The 19,295-nt window shown below is 43.6% G+C and overlaps 1 protein-coding gene across 1 annotated transcript in view; it reads left to right on the top strand.

The window, feature by feature from the left end:
- CNTFR (ciliary neurotrophic factor receptor) overlaps positions 1-7,402 on the top strand; it is a gene marked incomplete in the record, with an annotated part of 524,182 nt that extends 516,780 nt beyond the window's left edge. The window contains 2 exon segments of the mRNA XM_056551475.1: positions 1,709-1,865; positions 1,959-7,402. Of these exon segments, the coding sequence (XP_056407450.1) occupies positions 1,709-1,865; position 1,959 (158 nt within the window).
- Positions 7,403-19,295: the final 11,893 nt, after the last annotated feature.

Here is a 19,295-nt window from a genome sequence, read left to right as displayed (position 1 = left end):
ATTGGCTTGATCTGTAATAGATCTGATCTGTGATTGGTCGGATCAGTGACTGGATTGATCGGGAATAAATCTGAACAGTGATTGGATTGATCGGTAATACATCTCATCTGTGATTGGACTGATCGGTAATAGAACTGATCAGTGATTGGATTGATTGGTAATAGATCTGATCTGTGATTGGATTGATCAATAATAGACCTGATCAGTGATTGGATTGATCAGTAATATATCTGATCTGTGATTGGATTGATCGGGAATAAATCTGATCATTGATTGGATTGATCGGTAATACATCTGATCTGTGATTGAATTGATCGGTTATAGGTCTGATCTGTGTTTGTATTGATCGGTAATAGGTCTGATATGTTATTGGATTGATTTGTAATAGATCCGATCTGTTATTTGATTGATTGGGAATAGATCTGATCTGTGATTGGATTGATCAGAAATAGATCTGATCTGTGATTGAATTGATCGGGAATAGATCTGATCAGTGATTGGATTGATTGGGAATTTATCTGATCAGTGATTGGATTGATCGGTGATACATCTGATCTGTGATTATATTGATGGGTTATAGGTCTGATCTATGATTGGATTGATCGGAAATAAATCTGATCAGTGATTGGATTGATCGGTAATATATCTGATGTGTGATTGGATTGATCAGTAATAGATCTGATCTATGATTAGATTGATCAGTAATAGGTCTGATCTGTTATTGGATTGATCGGTAATAGATCTGATCTGTTATTTGATTGATCGGTAATATATCTGATGTGTGATTGGATTGATCAGTAATAGATCTGATCTATGATTAGATTGATCAGTAATAGGTCTGATCTGTTATTGGATTGATTGGTAATAGATCTGATCTGTGATTGGATTGATCGGTAATAGATCTGATCTTTGATTGGATTGATCGGAAATAGATCTGATCTGTGATTGGATTGATCGGTAATAGATCTGATCTGTGATTGGATTGATCGGTAATAGATCTCATCTGTGATTGGATTGATCGGTAATAGATCTGATCTATGATTTGATTGATAGGTAATAGATCTGATCTGTGATTGGATTGATTGGTAATAGGTCTGTGCAGTGATTTGGCTCATCAGTGATTGGTCTGATAATTAATCGGTGTGAACGGTGATTGATCTCTTAAAGGGAACCACTCATGAGATTTTACCATATATAACGCGCGGCAAATGTGTTATATATGGTAAAATCTTTACCCTCACCATTCCCGGGAGATGGTCCTGCCCACAAGGATGGTGAGGATATAAGGTTAAAAAGCGCCCCCGCCGACTCTGTAAGTAGTCCCCTGGGCGGGAGCTATACTTACCTAGTCCCGATTTCTCTGCTGTAATCCCGCCCCCTCAGAGTGATTGACAGCCCCATCACTTCTCTGCTCCCTAAACAGATGGATGAGAGCGATGCCCGGGGTGTCCATCATGCTATGTTATATAAGGTAAAATCTCATGGTTGGTTCCCTTTAAGTGATCAGTCTGAACAGTAAGGCCGTGTTCACACATTCAAGTTTTTAATTGGATAAAATGAATATGATTCCAGGATCTGAAGCCTCAATGTTTCTTTTTACGTATGCGCCATTTATGATGTATTTCTAAGACTTGTGTTGTCATTTTTCATGTATCATGGATACAAACAGTGACACCTGAATCTAACTCTTTTGATCTTTTCCTTTTAGAAACCACAACGACAATCACAACCACAACCACGACGACTTACGTGGCACCTCCCACCGCCAAGCCATGTGTCCCCGAACCTACAGTGGGAGCAGCGGCCGTCAGAGTGTCCTGGATCTCCATATTGTTAGTGGTTCCAGTTGGGATTTTGCTGATGTGGTAAGATCCGACTGTAGGATATGAATGTGCCGCCATCTAGTGCCGTATATCCCAAAATACAACCTCACCCGACCTTCTCTCTTCTCTCCACAGATTCCTTTGCTGCGTTCCTACATAAAGTATTTCAATATTTTTTCTCTATTTTGCACATGTTACGGAGGATACAACTTATTTTCATGTTATCTTCATTGGTTAAGAAATTCTTTTCTTTGGAGCAATGGACAAATCCAATCGAGAACAGCGCTTGGCGCGGCCAACGATGCGGTGCTGAAAGGAAGCAAACAGTGAGACTGTACCCAATGTGGACATATAAAAAAAAACATGGCTGCCAAAACAAGGCGGGCGAACCCACAAACCGCACAGCATCGACGTGGGAGGAGGAGCCACAGACTTAATGGAGACTCTCTGGTTGATGGGACGCTACGATCGTCATGGGATCATACAGCTATACCGCCATGCCAAAGACGCAACCTCTACGTTTCTTTCCCACCATGCTGTGCTTCCCGGGTCAAAGCTCCTTGCTGATGTCTTTCTGGACAAATAAAAATAAAAGTCGGAAGTAACGCGGAACTTCTGGGATCTTCTGAGCCACAGGACAATATCTCCACAACCTTCAATAATCTTCATTCTACCGTTGGCGCCTTTTTTACTTTTTTTCTTTCCGTTGCCAAATTACCGGATTTTGTGCATTGTAATTTTTGGAATTTTGGTTTAAAAAAAAAACTTCCGAGGAAGTTTATCTTTAAAAACAAACAAAGCAAAAAATAATGATCAAGTTTCCGGTGCGACGCTCTGCCGGCGGGGAGGGGAAGTGACATTGGCGCTGCTCCGAGCGTCTTGGATTTAATGAACTTTTTTTCTTATGGACTCTGAACAATCGACCCGTTTCATCCAAAAACTTTTCATATGTTTCTGAGACTCTCTCGAATTTCATGGTGTCCTGGGACAAAAACAGGAGGGAGGCGGCGCTGGTCTCAGTACTGCACAGAATGTCTCCTGACCATGTATGATCGGTGGGGGGACTTGGGGGGGCTCGTCACAATGTATTATCGATTGTTCTGTATCTGATTGTTAAGAGCATTTCCCCTCGGTCTTGAGAGTCACTCTGTGGGTGTGAGATATGTTCACATAGAGGAGGCACAGATGACAAGGCCCAGGAACCAGTCAGTGTTTAATTATATCACTTCTAGGATGATATCAATGCAGTGAGTGTATACAGATCTCTCTAAGCTGCTGAAAATTTTACCAAAATTTCCTTCCTATCAGACAGGGGAAATATTTATATCTGCCTCGTAACCTCAGATCCAGTTTCTTTAACCAATCTGTGTTCAATTACTCAGTCAATAGTTTTGATCCAGGAGACCAGGGTGATGTCAGTCTAGTGAGAGACCAAATACGGATCATTCGAAGCCACTGAAAATTTTACCAAAATTTTAGCTCAATTAAATTAATTAATTCCACATCTACCTTCTATTTGGGACCCTAAAAGAAAGAAAGAGAGAGAGATGTCATGGCCATTATCTATGTTGGTTTCTTTTGGTCCCTTTTTCAATATTGAGCCAAACTTTTGTGACCCACCCCAATTATATGATGGTTGAAATTAGAACATTTCATGACTTATAATCGCAAATCTAGTTTTTCAGCTTGTCGTTGTTCAATGACATAACTAGTTTCAGTCCAGGAGCCCAGGATTCTGTCAGTCTAGTGAGAATCCAAAAGCAGATCACTTGAAACTTCAGAAAATTTTGGCAAAATTTTTTCTATCTCTATTGATCACAAAAAATTGAGAAAAGATGCAGCTCTACCCTCTAGCCTTAAATCCAATATGGTTCATCAGACAGTATTAAATGACATCACTTCTTCTAGTCTTAGGTGGTGCCTGTCCAATAAGAGTCTATATACAGATCACTTGAAGCCAATAAAAATTTTACCAAAATTTCCTCCATGTCTTTTGGTCAGGAGAAATATCCAGCACTGCCTTGTTGTCTGATATACAGTTTCTTCAGCTAGTCTTTGTACATTGACCTAACTAGTGTCAGTCCAGGAGCCCAGGGAGCTGTCAGTCAAGTGAGATCTCAGAAACAGATTACTCCAAAGCCACGAAAATATTTTCTAAAATTTTCTCCTTCTTTATTGGTCACAGGAAATAGAGAAAATATCCAGCTCTGACCCGTAGCCTCAAATCCAATATCTTTAATCAGTCAGTGTTCTGTGACATCACTTCTTTCAGTCTTGGGTGATCACAATCCAATAAGAATTCAATATACAGATCACTTAAAGCCATTGAAAATTTTACCAAAATTTGTGCTCTGTGCTAAAAAAATAAGAGACAGACAGAGATGGAGAAAGAGACATCCTGGATATTATCTGTGCTGGTTGCCATCTCCCTTTTTTAATAAAGGGATTCAAACTCTTGTGACCCACCCAGACCATGATGATCATTATAATGATTGGAATTGGCGCAATTGGGGGCCATGAGGGAAGCGGGGACTCTCTTCTATCCCCTATCCAAAGGACCCCCGAAATCACGGCTGCGGCACACCCAGACATTTTCACGGAGCAAACTTTGCACCCTTCCGGATAACTGCCAATGCGGGGCGAAGGCTTGTGACATCATGGTCTCGCCCCGCTCGTGATGTCACGGCCATGCCCCCACAATGCAAGTCTATGGGAGGGGGCGTGACTGCCGTCACGCCCCCACCCATAGACTTGCATTGAGGGGGCATGACCGTGACATCACAAGCGGGCTTGGCTCCTAACGAACCTCGGCTTCAGCAGGGAGATTGCAGGGGTCCCCAGCGGCTTGACCCCCACAATCTGACTTCTTATCCCCTATACTTTGGATAGGGAATAAGATGTCTAGGGGCGGAGTACTCCTTTAAATACGAGCCAGAGGAAAAGTTCCTGAGTTGCCCATAGCAACCAATCAGATTGCTTCTTTCATTTTGCAGAGGCCTTGTTAAAAATTTAAGAAGAAGAAATCTGATTGGTTGCTATGGGCAACTGGGCAACTTTTCCTCTGCACTTGACAGGACATGTTGGAGTTGTTTTTCTCAAGAGCCACAGGTTGGGGGACACTACAGTATGTGACATAGTATGATGTCATCGTATGATGTCATCGGAGATGGTGCATATTTGAAAGGTGGACCCTATTGCTGCAGTATTATACACTGCTCAAAAAAAATAAAGGGAACACTTACACAACACAATGTAACTCCAAGTCACTGACCCTTCTGTGAAATCCCACTGTCCACTCAGGAAGAACACTGATTGACAATCAATTTCACATGGAACAGACAGCACGTAGAAATTATAGGTAATTACCATACACCCCCAATAAATGAGTGGTTCTGCAGGTGGTGACTACAGACCACTTCTCAGTTCCTATGCTTCCTGGCTGATGTTTTGGTCACTTTTGAATGCTGGCGGTGCTTTCACTCTAGTGGTAGCATGAGACGGAGTCTACAACCCACACAAGTGGCTCAGGTAGTGCAGCTCATCCAGGATGGCACATCAATGCGAGCTGTGGCAAGAAGGTTTGCTGTGTCTGTCAGCGTAGTGTCCAGAGCATGGAGGCGCTACCAGGAGACAGGCCAGTACATCAGGAGACGTGGAGGAGGCCGTAGGAGGGCAACAACCCAGCAGCAGGACCGCTACCTCCGCCTTTTTATAAGGAGGAGCAGGAGGAGCACTGCCAAAGCCCTGCAAAATGACCTCCAGCAGGACACAAATGTGCATGTGTCCACACAAACGGTCAGAAACAGACTCCATGAGGGTGGTATGAGGGCCCGACGTCCACAGGTGGGGGTTGTGCTTATAGCCCAACACCGTGCAGGACGTTTGGCATTTGCCAGATAGCACCAAGATTGGCAAATTCCCCACTGGTGTCCTGTGCTCTTCACATATGAAAGCAGGTCCACACTGAGCACATGTGACAGACGTGACAGTCTGGAGACGCCGTGAAGAATGTTCTGCTGCCTGCAACATCATCCAGCATGACCGGTTTGGTGGTGGGTCAGTAATGGTGTGAGGTGGCATTTCTTTGGGGGGTCGCACAGCCCTCCATGTGCTTGCCAGAGGTAGCCTGACTGCCATTAGGTACCGAGATGAGATCCTCAGACCCCTTGTGAGACCATATGCTGGTGCGGTTGGGTTCCTCCTAATACAAGACAATGCTAGACCTCATGTGGCTGGAGTGTGTCAGAAGTTCCTACAAGAGGAAGGCATTGATGCTATAGACTGGCCGCCCGTTCCCCTGAATCCGATTGAGCACATCTGGGACGTCTCGCTCCATCCACCACAGACTGTCCAGGAGTTGGCGGATGCTTTAGTCCAGGTCTGGGAGGACATCCCTCAGGAGACCATCCTCCACCTCATCAGGATCATGCCCAGGCGTTGTAGGGAGGTCATACGGGCACGTGGAGGCCACACACACTACTGAGCCTCATTGGGACTTGTATTAAGGACATTACATAAAGTTGGATCGGCCTGTAGTGGGGTTTTCCACTGTGATTTTGAGGGGGACTCCATATCCAGACCTCCATGGGTTAATGATTTCCATTGATAATTTTTGGTGATTTTGTTGTCAGCGCATTCAACTATGTAAAGAGGAAAGTATTTCACACGATTAGTTCATTCAGATCTACGATGTGTTATCTTAGTGGTCACTTTAGTTTTTTGGAGCAGTGTGTGAGGACCTGGGTCTGATTGACTTGAGATTCCCTAATGGACACGTTTGGATATATGGGTGGGTGTTGTCTTAGAGGTAGACGGGAGCTGCAGGATGGGGTGCAGCACAGATCATAGCAGGAAACCCCCACCCCATTTACCTCTGTCATATACTCCTTACACTGCAGGGGGCGACACTGAACAAAGAAGAAGAAGAAAGAGAATATGAAATCTGTGATCCAGCCTGAGGCATGATGGGAAAAACCTTTAGGATGAGAATAAAGAAATTATAAAAAAAAAAAAAAAAAAACTCTTTATCAAAATTTCTTTACCATGTGACACAGAATTGATCCCCGTACCAATCCTGAAAATATCAGAGGAGTCAGGAATCCCCCTTTAAATATGGTTCTACCGCTGGAACGACATTTCTACCCTCTGTGCACTTTATTAAAAAAAAAAAGATTCATTCTGCACCTCGTGTTAGCCAAGAAAGTGATAAATTCAGATAAGGAAACCCCTTAAATCCTGCAGATAAGGGCCCGATCCTTATGTAGAGGAATCAGGTTTCCCTTTAAAGGGGTACTCCAGTGAAAAAATTATTATTATTATTTTTTTGTTCTTAAATCAACTGGTGCCAGAAAGTTAAACAGATTTGTAAATTACTTCTATAAAAAAAAAAAAATCTTAATCCTTCCAGTACTTTTTAGCTGCTGAATACTACAGAGGAAATTATTTTCTTTTTGGAACACAGTGCTCTCTGCTGACACCTCTGTCCATTTCAGGAACTGTCCAGAGCAGCATATGTTTTCTATGGGGATCTAATCCTTCTCTGGACAGAGATGTCAGCAGAGAGCACTGTGTTCCAAAAAGAAAATAATTTCTTCTGTAGTATTCAGCAGCTAGTAAGTACTGGAAGGATTAAGATTTTTTAATAGAAGTAATTTACAAATCTGTTTAACTTTCTGGCACCAGTTGATTTAAAAAAAAAAAAGTTTTCCACCAGAGTACCCCTTTAACTCCATTCACATCCAAAGCTGCATTTAGGATCCTGCTGCTTCCCTGTTACCTCTCAGGCTGCAAAATCCAATAGTTTGCTACTGCCCCCTGCTGGTTCAGTGTCTGTACAGAGCAGTGAAGACACCAGAGTGTGGTGCATTATGGGACTGTAGCTACTATCTTCAGCTCTGGTGGTGAACTTTAGTACAACATGAAGTTATAGAGTTGTTACTGCAGCTCTGGATGTGACTGGAGTAAAATACTCAGGATCGGCCGAGATTTGGGAGACCCCTTGGGATCAGGTAAATAAAGGAGGGTCCTAAACAGGGGACCTTCATCTAATACCCCGTAATCTAGAAATATGTTGCTGAAGACGTATGTGCCAGGATGTTGCAGTATTGAGATTGCGCCCTGTTAACCCCTCCCTCCCTGGGTACACACATATTTTGTAAAGCAGCTCCTCCCCCTCGCGGGTTCAGTATTTAATACCGTTCGTCCTAGTATTAAAAAGAGAAAAAAAAATGTCAAGAAAAAAAAAATCAATGACCGAAAATGTTACTTGCTGTATTTGAATTTTTTATAGATGTATATAAACTGAGAGGTTGTTCATTAAATGTGATCATTTCATGACGCCCGCGCTGCCGCCTCATCATTATCTCTTTATCCTGGCGGGACGGGCGTAACAGAGACTCACTGCAGCGTAAAGCGTGGCAGAGGGACAGAGCGGCAGCTTAGGTCCGTGTTCACACATTCACGATGACTCCAGTAGACAATGCAGCAAAGCTGGCGTCACGGAACATAACTGCGTGTAAAGCATGGAGAAGAGGCAGCGCAACATCATTAAAGGGGTACTCCGGTAGGGAAAAAAAAATAATTAAATCAACAAACAGATTTGTAAATTACTTCTATAAAAAAAAAATTGTTATCCTTCCAGTACTTATTAGCGGCTGTATATTACAGAGAAAGTTCTTTTCTTTTTGGATTTCTTTTTTTTTTCTGTCCACACTGCTCTCTGCTGACACCTTTGTCTGTATCGGGAACTGTCCGGAGCTGCATAAGTTTGCGATGGGGATTTGGTCCTGTTCTGGACAGTTCCTGATACGGACAGAGGTGTCAGCAGAGAGAACCGTGGACAGAAAAAAAAAATCCAAAAAGAAAAGAACTTTGTCCGTAGTATATAGCGGCTAATAAGTACTGGAAGGATAAAGATTTTTCTTTTACTAGAAGTAATTTACAAATCTGTTTAACTTTCTGGAACCAGTTGATTAAAAAAAAAAAAAGGTTTTCCACCGGAGTACCCCTTTAAAGGGGTACTCCGCCCCTAGACATCTTATCCCCTATCCAAAGGATAGGGGATAAGATGTCTGATCGCAGGCGTCCCGATGCGATCTCCCTGCTGCTCCCGGCATTTGTTTAGAGCGCCGGAGGGTCGTGACATCACAGCCACACCCCACTCGTGATGTCACAGCCACGCCCCCTCAATGCAAGTCTCGCCCCCTCCCATAGACTTGCATTGATGGGGCGTGGCTGTGACATCACGAGCGGGTGTGACTGTGACATCAGGAGCCTCTGCCCCGCATCGCCAGACATCTGGCTTGGAGCGAAGTTCGCACTGTGCACCGGATGTCTAGGGTGCTGCAACCAATATCGTAGGGGTCCCGGGAGGCCCACGGCACAATCCTAGGTTTGCGATGGAATAGTAGGTGTATTTTAGACTCTCTTACAAGCAGAGCTGCAGTGTAAAGCATGGTAAAGAGAAGGGACGGAGTAGTGGTCACATGACATGGTGGTATTCTCAACTGCTGGGGGGGGGCACTTGCATCTGTTGCCCATCCCGGTGGGTTACAAGTCATGACAGATGGCGCGCAGATTTGTTGTCTGATGGAACCTATATGCATATGGGAATTGCCACCAAATTGCAATTACAGGACCCCTACATTTATCCCACACCGCAGCGCCACCTAGTGGCCATTGTTAGCTTCTCTCTGCAGTCAGGGATCCTTCTTAATCAGTTATACAGAAGTGGCATCACTAGTTTTAGTCCAGGCCTTGGATGGTGTCTGTTGAGTGAGAGTCCATATCACCTAAAACCTTTAAAATATTTTACCAAAATTTCCTCCTTTTCCACTATGCACAGGGAAATAAAGGAAATGTTCAGCACCACCTTGTAGTCTCAAACCCATTGTTTTCAGCTGGTCAGTATTCATTGACATCTCTAGTTTTAGTCCTGAAGCCCAGGGTGGTGTCAGTCCAACACACAGATCAATTAAAACTACTGAAAATTTTACCAAAATTTTCCTCCTACTCTTTTGGTAACAGTAAAGATCCAGTTTTGCCCCGTAGCCTCCAATACAGTATTATCAGCTACTTCCAGTCTACAGGGGTGTTAGTGAACTACAGTCCATATACAGATCCCTCAAAGCCACAGAAAATGTTACCAAAATTTCCTTCTTCTCTATTATTCATAGGAAATAAAGGGAAAGATTCAGACCTTCCTTGTAGTCTCATATCGAATGTTTGTAGCCTGTCGGTGTTCAATTACTTCTTAAAGGGGTACTCCGTTGCTAGACATCTTATCCCCTATCAAAGCCTAGGGAATAAGATGTCTGATCGCTGGGACCCCCGCGATCTCCCGCAGCATCCGGTGTTCTAAACAAATATAGGGTTCCTGCGGCAGTGGTCGTGACGTCACGGCTACACACCCTCGTGATGTCACACCACACCCCCTCCATTCATGTCTATGGAAGGGCGTGTCAGCAGACACGCCCCCCCATAGACATGAATGGAGGGGGTTTGGCGTGACATTATGAGGGGGTGTAGCCATCACAATCACAGCCTCCAGCTCCCTGTATTCTGAACAAAATGTTCAGAATGCTGAAGCACTGGAGTGCCCCTTTAAGTTTCAGTCCAAAAGCCCGAGTGGTGTCAGAGTCCAATATACAGATCACTCGAAGCTACTGAAAATTTTACCAAAATTTTCTCCTTCTCTTCTGGTCATAGGAAATAGCAAAAAGATCCAGCTCTGCCATGTTACCTCCAATTCACTATTCTCAGCCGGTCAGTGTTCAATGGCGTCTCTAGTTTCAGTCCAGAATCCCAAGGAGATGTTAGTCCAATACACAGATCACTTGAAGCTACTGAAAATGTTATCCTACTCTTCTGGTCATAGGAAATAGCAAAAAGATCCAGCTCTGCCCTGTTACTTCCAATTCACTATTCTCAGCCGGTCAGTGTTCAATCGCATCTCTAGTTTCAGTCCAGAATCCCAGGGAGGTGTTATTCCAATACACAGATCACTTGAAGCTACTGAAAATTTTACCAAAATGTTATCCTTCTCTTCTGGTCATAGGAAATAGCAAAAAGATCCAGCTCTGCTACCTCCAATTCACTATTCTCAGCCGGTCAGTGTTCAATGGCGTCTCTAGTTTCAGTCCAGAATCCCAGGTAGGTGTTAGTCCAATACACAGATCACTCAAAACTACTGAAAATTTTACCAAAATTTTCTCCTCTTCTGGTCATAGAAAATAGCAAAAAGATCCAGCTCTGCTACCTTCAATTCACTATTCTCAGCTGGTCAGTGTTCAATGGCGTCTCTAGTTTCAGTCCAGAATCCCAGGTAGGTGTTAGTCCAATACACAGATCACTCAAAACTACTGAAAATTTTACCAAAATTTTCTCCTTCTCTTCTGGTCATAGGAAATAGCTAAAAGATCCAGCTCTGCCCTGTTACCTCCAATTCACTATTCTCAGTCGGTCAGTGTTCAATGGCGTCTCTAGTTTCAGTCCAGAAGCCCAGGGAGGTGTTAGTCCAATATGCAGATCACTCAAAGCTACTGAAAATTTTACCAAAATCTTATTCTTTTTTTTTTTGGTCATAGCGTTCAATTTAGGATTATCAATCCATGTTCTTTGACATTTCCACTATATACAAATCACTCAAAAATGTAACCAAAATGTGTGCTATATAGTGACAGAAGTTTGGAAAAAAAAGTTGTCACAACTCCACCCCCTTTTATCACTGATGATACTAAATTGTGGCCACTCCCCCTGTCTATAATGAAACTACCAATGACCCCTCCCTTCTCTGCTCACAATTAGCTTCCCTTTAATTAGAGAAGGTGGAGTCCCCCTTTATGTAAATCATTGTACACATTGAGTTCATACGTATTATTGTAGAATTGTGGATTACCATCATTCGCTGCGTTCTCCGTTTTCCCGGAAGGCGGTTTTCTGTTTTCCGTCACTTTTTCGCTGCATTTTCAAGTGTTTCGTGTTTTGTGTTTCTTGTTTAATTGGTGAAGACACAACAGATGGGCAGGAATCCGATTATTAGATTGGAGCAGACGGCGTCACGCGAGATCGATTCCCCGGAGCCGCTGGTTAATAAGCCACCGGAACGGGAAAGAGACAAAGACGAGAACATTTATCATAAACTAAATTCTATTACGTATGGAACGCGAACGCCAGAAAATGCAATGATATTTAGGAGGGTAAAGGGTTATTTAAAGGGGTACTCCCCCGCAAACATCTTAGTTTCAAACATCTTTCTTTGGATAGATTAGATTGCAGGGGTCCCATGGCTGGGGACCCCCACGTTTTCAGTCCCAGCAGCTTCCGCGCTCGTGACGTCACACCACACCCCCTCCATTCACTTCTATGGAAGGAGGCGTTGTGGCCGGATCGCCAGTCATCGGAGTTTGCTCCGTGCGTCGAATGACGGGGCACCGTGCTGGAGATCGCTGGGGTCCCCAGTGGTGGGCCCCCGCGATCTGACATCTTATCCCCTATCCTTTTTTTTTTTTTAACTCTTTATTAATTTCCAGACAAAATTACATACAAAAAAACTTCACATATGCAAAATTTACAACGATACTACCCCATCCCCCATGTGTTGGGGGAAAAAAAATCCTTTAGATACGGGATAAGATGTTTACGGTGGAGTATTCCTTAAACAGGGCACAGAATATTTTAAAGAAGAATGTGGAGGTGCTTATGCCTTGTGTTTACCTGTTTTAGCTGATGTGGCAGGCATGTGTTTTTTTTAGCCATACTGATTGCAATTCCATCACTGAAATGATTTCCTAATGCTATGAAACACTTGGATACAACTGTGCTTCTTTAAAAGGGTACTCTTCTGGGTAATACTTTGGATAGGGAATAAGATGTTAGATCGTGGGGGTCCCACCACTGGCGCCCCTGTCATTCTGTGCATGGAGTGAACTCCGCTCTGTGCCCGATGACTGGCAATGCGGCCGCAATGAGGCGTGACATCACGAATGCGGAAGCTGCAAGCTTCTGTGTCCCGGACACCGCCGCTGCCGGCCCGGAGATCACAATCTACCATCTTATCCCCTATCCTCCAAACAGAGTACTCCTTTAATGAGCAGATCCTAATATACATTATCTGCTCCTGTCCAGCAGGGGGTGGGGGTCTGATGATAAACTCTTACATTTGCCTCCTCTCCGCCCCCACCTTTTAAATCTTCTTGTTATTTCTGACCCCAAATGGACACCTGAAGGGGCCCACTACACATCTTTAAAGGGGTACTCCGGTGGAAAACTTTTTTTTTATTTATTTTTATTTTTTTAAATCAACTGGTGCCAGAAAGTTAAACAGATTTGTAAATTACTTCTATTAAAAAAATATTAATCCTTCCAGTACTAATTAGCTGCTGAATACTACAGAGGAAATTATTTTCTTTTTGGAACACAGAGCTCTCTGCTGACATCACAATCACAGTGCTCTCTGCTGACATCTCTGTCCATTTTAGGAACTGTCCAGAGTAGGAGAAAATCCCCATAGAAAACCGATTCTGCTCTGGTCAATTCCTGAAATGGACAGAGAGGTCAGCAAAGAGCACTGTGCTCGTGATGTCAGCAGAGAGCTCTGTGTTCCAAAAAGAAAAGAATTTCCTCTGTGGTGTTCAGCTGCTAATAAGTACTGGAAGGATTAAGATTTTTGTAATAGAAGTAATTTACAAATCTGTTTAACTTTCTGGCACCAGTTGATTTAAAAAAATAAAGAAATAAAGTTTTCCACCGGAGTACCCCTTTAATGTTCTGGCACCGGAGTACCCCTTTAATGTTCTGGCACCGGAGTACCCCTTTAATGTTCTGGCACTGGAGTACCCCTTTAATGTTCTGGCACCGGAGTACCCCTTTAATGTTCTGGCACCGGAGTACCCCTTTAATGTTCTGGCACCGGAGTACCCCTTTAATGTTCTGGCACTGGAGTACCCCTTTAATGTTCTGGCACCGGAGTACCCCTTTAATGTTCTGGCACCGGAGTACCCCTTTAATGTTCTGGCACCGGAGTACCCCTTTAATGTTCTGGCACCGGAGTACCCCTTTAATGTTCTGGCACCGGAGTACCCCTTTATTGTTCTGATGGTTTTGTTCCTGACGTCCTGTAGGTCCTGTGTACCCATAACAAGCAATGTGGCGCTGTACAGCATGAGGGACAGGGGGCCCGAGCCGCTATTGATCAGACCGCCTCACTATCTATGGCTGATATGTCAATGGGCAAATCAAATGGCGCCACTTATGTTGGAGAAGTCGATATGAACAAGCGGAGCAGCAGTGTAAGGCTGGGTTCACACCACGGTTTTGCGATACAGTTCCCGTATCAGGTTTTTGATGAAAAACGGATTTCTCAAAACCGGACTAAACTGTATGAAATTTCAAATGTACAAATTTCAACCCGTATACAGTTAAAAACCGTATACGGTTTGAAAAAGGATGTCCGGTTGCATCAGTTTTTAAGAAAAAAACGTATAGGTTTTTCACTCCATTATGAATAAAGTTTCACTTGTTTGATTGAAATTTCCAAGAAAAAAAAAACTGGGCAAAGTCAAAAACCGTATAGTAAAAACCGTATGGAACCGTACGCACATACGGTTCTGTACGGTTCCCATTGACTCCCATGTTAAAAAAACAAAAAAACGTATACGGTTTAATACAGTTTTTCACCCGGACCAAAAAACGTGGCAGACTACGGTTTGGGGTACGGGAAAAAAATGGACAAAACCGTCTAAGACGCAAAACGGACACAACCGGATGCAATTGTGACGTCACATCACGGCCCCTCCATTCATGTCTATGGGAGGGGGCGTGTCGTCCGACACGCCCCCTCCCATAGACATGAATGGAGGGGGAGTGGCCGTGACATCACGTGACGCAGGAATTAGGCGTTTGTGCTGCGGGAGATTGCGGGGGGTGTCAGCAGCAGGACCCCCGCAATCAAACATCTTATCCCCTATCCTTTGGATGCCTAGCAGCGGAGTACCCCTTTAAGGCTGACTGAAGACTAATGTTCACATGGGGAATGTCCACATGAAGAATTTCCGTGCGGACATTTCCATGAATGCGGAGCCGGCACTAGGACCGCCCGGGATAGCGCTGTCTCATAGACGGCAATGCATTCCATGCATTGTCCACAGAAAAAAATAGACAAGCCTGTTTTCTTTACTGATATAGGAATTAGAATTTCCGCGCCAGATGTTCCCGGAGCGGAAATAACAGCGCAGTAGAATCGCATTGAAATGAATGGGACTCTGCTGCTGCCGAAATTCCATCGTGTGAACACGGCCCTAGACTAAACAGTTCTGAAGCTGTATTGGACTTGCACTGACTCTCAGCAGACCGGACTGGTCCCGTATAAGACTTTGGATAATTTGTCCGACAATTTGACAGACTTTAGACCTGGCTCTATCTGGCGGGGTTCCTATTTAAAGGGGGTTATTCAGGAATCGTAAAACAGAGCTAATTTCTTTCAAAACCGCTCTGCGTCTGTCTCCAGGTTGGGCGTGGTTCTGCAGCTCAGTTCCATTGATGTGAATAGAGCCAAGTTGTCAATAATAGTCACTGCCCCCATAATATTGCCAGTAATAGTCACTACCCCCATAATATTGCCAGTAATAGTCACTGTCCCCATAATATTGCCGGTAATAGTCACTGTCCCCATAATATTGTCGGCAATAGTCACTGCCCCCATAATATTGTCAATAATAGTCACTGTCCCCATAATATTGCCAATAATAGTCACTGTCCCCATAATATTGCCAATAATAGTCACTGCCCCCATAATATTGTCAATAATAGTCACTGTCCCCATAATATTGCCGGTAATAGTCACTGTCCCCATAATATTGCCAATAATAGTCATTGCCCCCATAATATTGCCAGTAATAGTCACTGTCCCCATAATATTGCCGGTAATAGTCACTGTCCCCATAATATTGCCGGTAATAGTCACTGTCCCCATACTATTGTTGGTAAGAGTCACTGCCCCCATAATATTGCCAATAATAGTCACTGCCCCCATAATATTGCCAATAATAGTCACTGCCCCCATAATATTGCCAATAATAGTCACTGCCCCCATAATATTGCCGGTAATAGTCACTGCCCCCATAATATTGCCAATAATAGTCATTGCCCCCATAATATTGCCGTTAATAGTCACTGTCCCCATAATATTGCCGGTAATAGTCACTGTCCCCATAATATTTCCGGTAATAGTCACTGTCCCCATAATATTGCCGGTAATAGTCACTGTCCCCATAATATTGTCAATAATAGTCACTATCCCCATAATATTGCCGGTAATAGTCACTGTCCCCATAGTATTGTCAATAATAGTCACTGTCCCCATAAGATTGCCGATAATAGTCACTGTCCCCATAATATTGTCAATAATAGTCACTGTCCCCATAATATTGCCGGTAATAGTCACTGTCCCCATAGTATTGTCAATAATAGTCACTGCCCCATAATATTGTCAATAATATCCACTGTCCCAATAATATTGTCAATAATAGTCACTGCCCCATAATATTGTCAATAATAGTCACTGCCCCCATAATATTGTCAATAATAGTCACCGCCCCATAATATTGTCAATAATAGTCACTGCCCCCATAATATTGTCAATAATAGTCACTGCCCACATAATAATGCCAATAAAAGTCACTGTCCCCATAATATTGTTATTAATAGTCACTGTGCCCATAATATTGCCAATAATAGTCACTGTCCTCATAATATTGTCAATAATAGTCACTGTCCCCATAATATTGTCTTTAATAGTCACTGTCCCATAATATTGCCAATAATAGTCACTGTCCCCATAATATTGCCGGTAATAGTCACTGTCCCCATAATATTGTCAATAATAGTCACTGCCCCCATAATATTGCCAATAATAGTCACTGTCCCCATAATATTGTCAATAATAGTCACTGTCCCCATAATATTGTCAATAATAGTCACTGCCCCAATAATATTGTTATTAATAGTCACTGTGCCCATAATATTGCCAATAATAGTCACTGTCCCCATAATATTGTCAATAATAGTCACTGCCCCAATAATATTGTTATTAATAGTCACTGTCCCCATAATTTTGCCGGTAATAGTCACTGCCCCCATAATATTGTGAATAATAGTCACTGTCCCCATAATATTGCCAATAATAGTCACTGTCCCCATAATATTGCCGGTAATAGTCACTGCCCCCATAATATTGTGAATAATAGTCACTGTCCCCATAATATTGCCAATAATAGTCACTGTCCCCATAATATTGCCGGTAATAGTCACTGTCCCCATAATATTGCCAATAATAGTCACTGCCCCCATAATATTGTCAATAATAGTCACTGCCCCCCTAATATTGCCAATAATAGTCATTATCCCCGTAATATTGCCCATAATAGTCATTGCCCCCGTAATATTGCCATTAAGAGTCAGTGCGGCCATAACATTGATGCTCCCAGCCCGTGTCCCTGCGCCCTTGTCACAGCAGGATGATGGGAGACATTTGTGTGATAAATTATGGCTCCTCCCCTGCAGAACTTCATGGCTCTATAGACCCATCAGTGGAGGATCCTAGGGGGCAGGCCGCTATATAGAGGCCTGCCCCCTAGGATCCCACACTGATGGGTCTACAGGGCAGGACGAGGGCTCCTCTTCTGCACCTATTAATGGGACAGACACACATAAAGGCGGCAGCTGGCATGGGCCCCAGGAGAAGAGGGGCCCGGGTTCATGGCGACCCTATCACCAGACGATGATGATCCTGAGCCGGCCCTGTTGGGGCCCCTATTATGAGTCTGAGGTTTTTCTGTGGGGCCCGTTCACTCCCATCATCCCCCGATCTGTGACCGTATCCTGACCCCGCGCTTCCTCTGCATCTTTGTGATCTTCACATAATGTGACCCATGTGCCCGGAATATCAATGGACCCGTGAAGAACACAGGAGGCGAGATCCGCAGATCAAAGGCGCTCGGCTGGGGCCACAAGAAAGCGGGAGCTTCAGAGGGACGATGAGGACGACGCGGCGACCAAAAGTCACATCACACAGGAATTTTTATACTGAAAAGTAACCCTCGAAGTGCTGGAAGCCCAAGATCACATGATCTGTAAGTCCCTGGTCTGTCAGCCAAGTCCATGGGAATGGAAAATCATAGAGCAATTATTGTCCATTTATTTATATAGCACCAACATATCCCGAAGCGGTGTACAGAGATTGTCATCACTCATATCAGAGTATAGGAGGAAATCATACAAACACAGAGAGAACATACAGACTCCTTATATATGCTGGGAGAACATACAAACTCCTTCCAGATAATTGGAGACCATACAAACTTGTAGATGTTGGGTGAACATACAAACTCCTTCCAGATAATTGGAGAACATACAAACTCCTTCCAGATAATTGGAGACCATACAAACTCCTTGTAGATGTTGGGTGAACATAAAGATTCATGGTAGATGTCGGGAGAACATACAAACTCCTTGTAGATCTTGGGTGAACATATAAACTTCTTGTAGATGTTGGGAGAACATTCAAACTTCTTGTAGATGTTGGGTGAACATACAAACTCCTTGTAGATGTTGGGAGAACATGCAAACTTCTTGTAGATGTTGGGTGAACATACAAACTCATTCCACATAATTGGAGAACATACAAACTCCTTGTAGATGTCAGGAGAACATACAAACTCCTTGTAGATGTCGGGAGCACATAAAAACTTCTTGTAGATGTTGGGAGAACATACAAACTTTTTGTAGATGTCGGGAGCACATAAAAACTTCTTGTAGATGTTGGGAGAACATACAAACTCCTTCCACATAATTGGAGAACATACAAACTCCTTGTAGATGTCGGGAGAACATACAAACTCCTTGTAGATGTCGGGAGAACATACAAACTTCTTATAGATGTCAGGAGAACGTACAAACTCCTTGTAGATGTTGAGAGAACATGCAAACTCCTTGTAGATGTTGGGAGAACATACAAACTTCTTATAGATGTCAGGAGAACGTACAAACTCCTTGTAGATGTTGAGAGAACATGCAAACTCCTTGTAGATGTCGGGAGAACATACAATATTATCAATACAGAATCTACGGCCGGTCAGAGGAAGTTGTACTGTGCATCAGAGGGACGGCCGCCATTATGTTCAACGGCTCAGGCGATTGAATGGTTTTGGGGGGCGTATTTGTTGATGGCGGTGGGGGGGGGAATCATTTGTTAGTGACAGTGGGGGGCTAAGTTGGTGGTGGGGGGGACTTATTTGTTGGCGGTGGGGGGGGAAATCATTTGTTAGTGACAGTGGGGGGCTCCTTTGTTGGTGACTGTGGGGGGGCTCATTTGTTGGCGGTGGGGGGGCTCTTTTGTTGGTGACTGTGAGGGGCTCGTTTGTTGGTGGTGGGGGGCTCATTTGATGGTGACAGTGGGGGGCTCATATGTTGGCGCTG

Source organism: Hyla sarda, chromosome 1 (genome assembly GCF_029499605.1).
Source record: "Hyla sarda isolate aHylSar1 chromosome 1, aHylSar1.hap1, whole genome shotgun sequence".
In the NCBI taxonomy this organism is placed as follows: domain Eukaryota; kingdom Metazoa; phylum Chordata; class Amphibia; order Anura; family Hylidae; genus Hyla; species Hyla sarda.
This window is presented reverse-complemented; position numbering and strand designations above follow the sequence as displayed.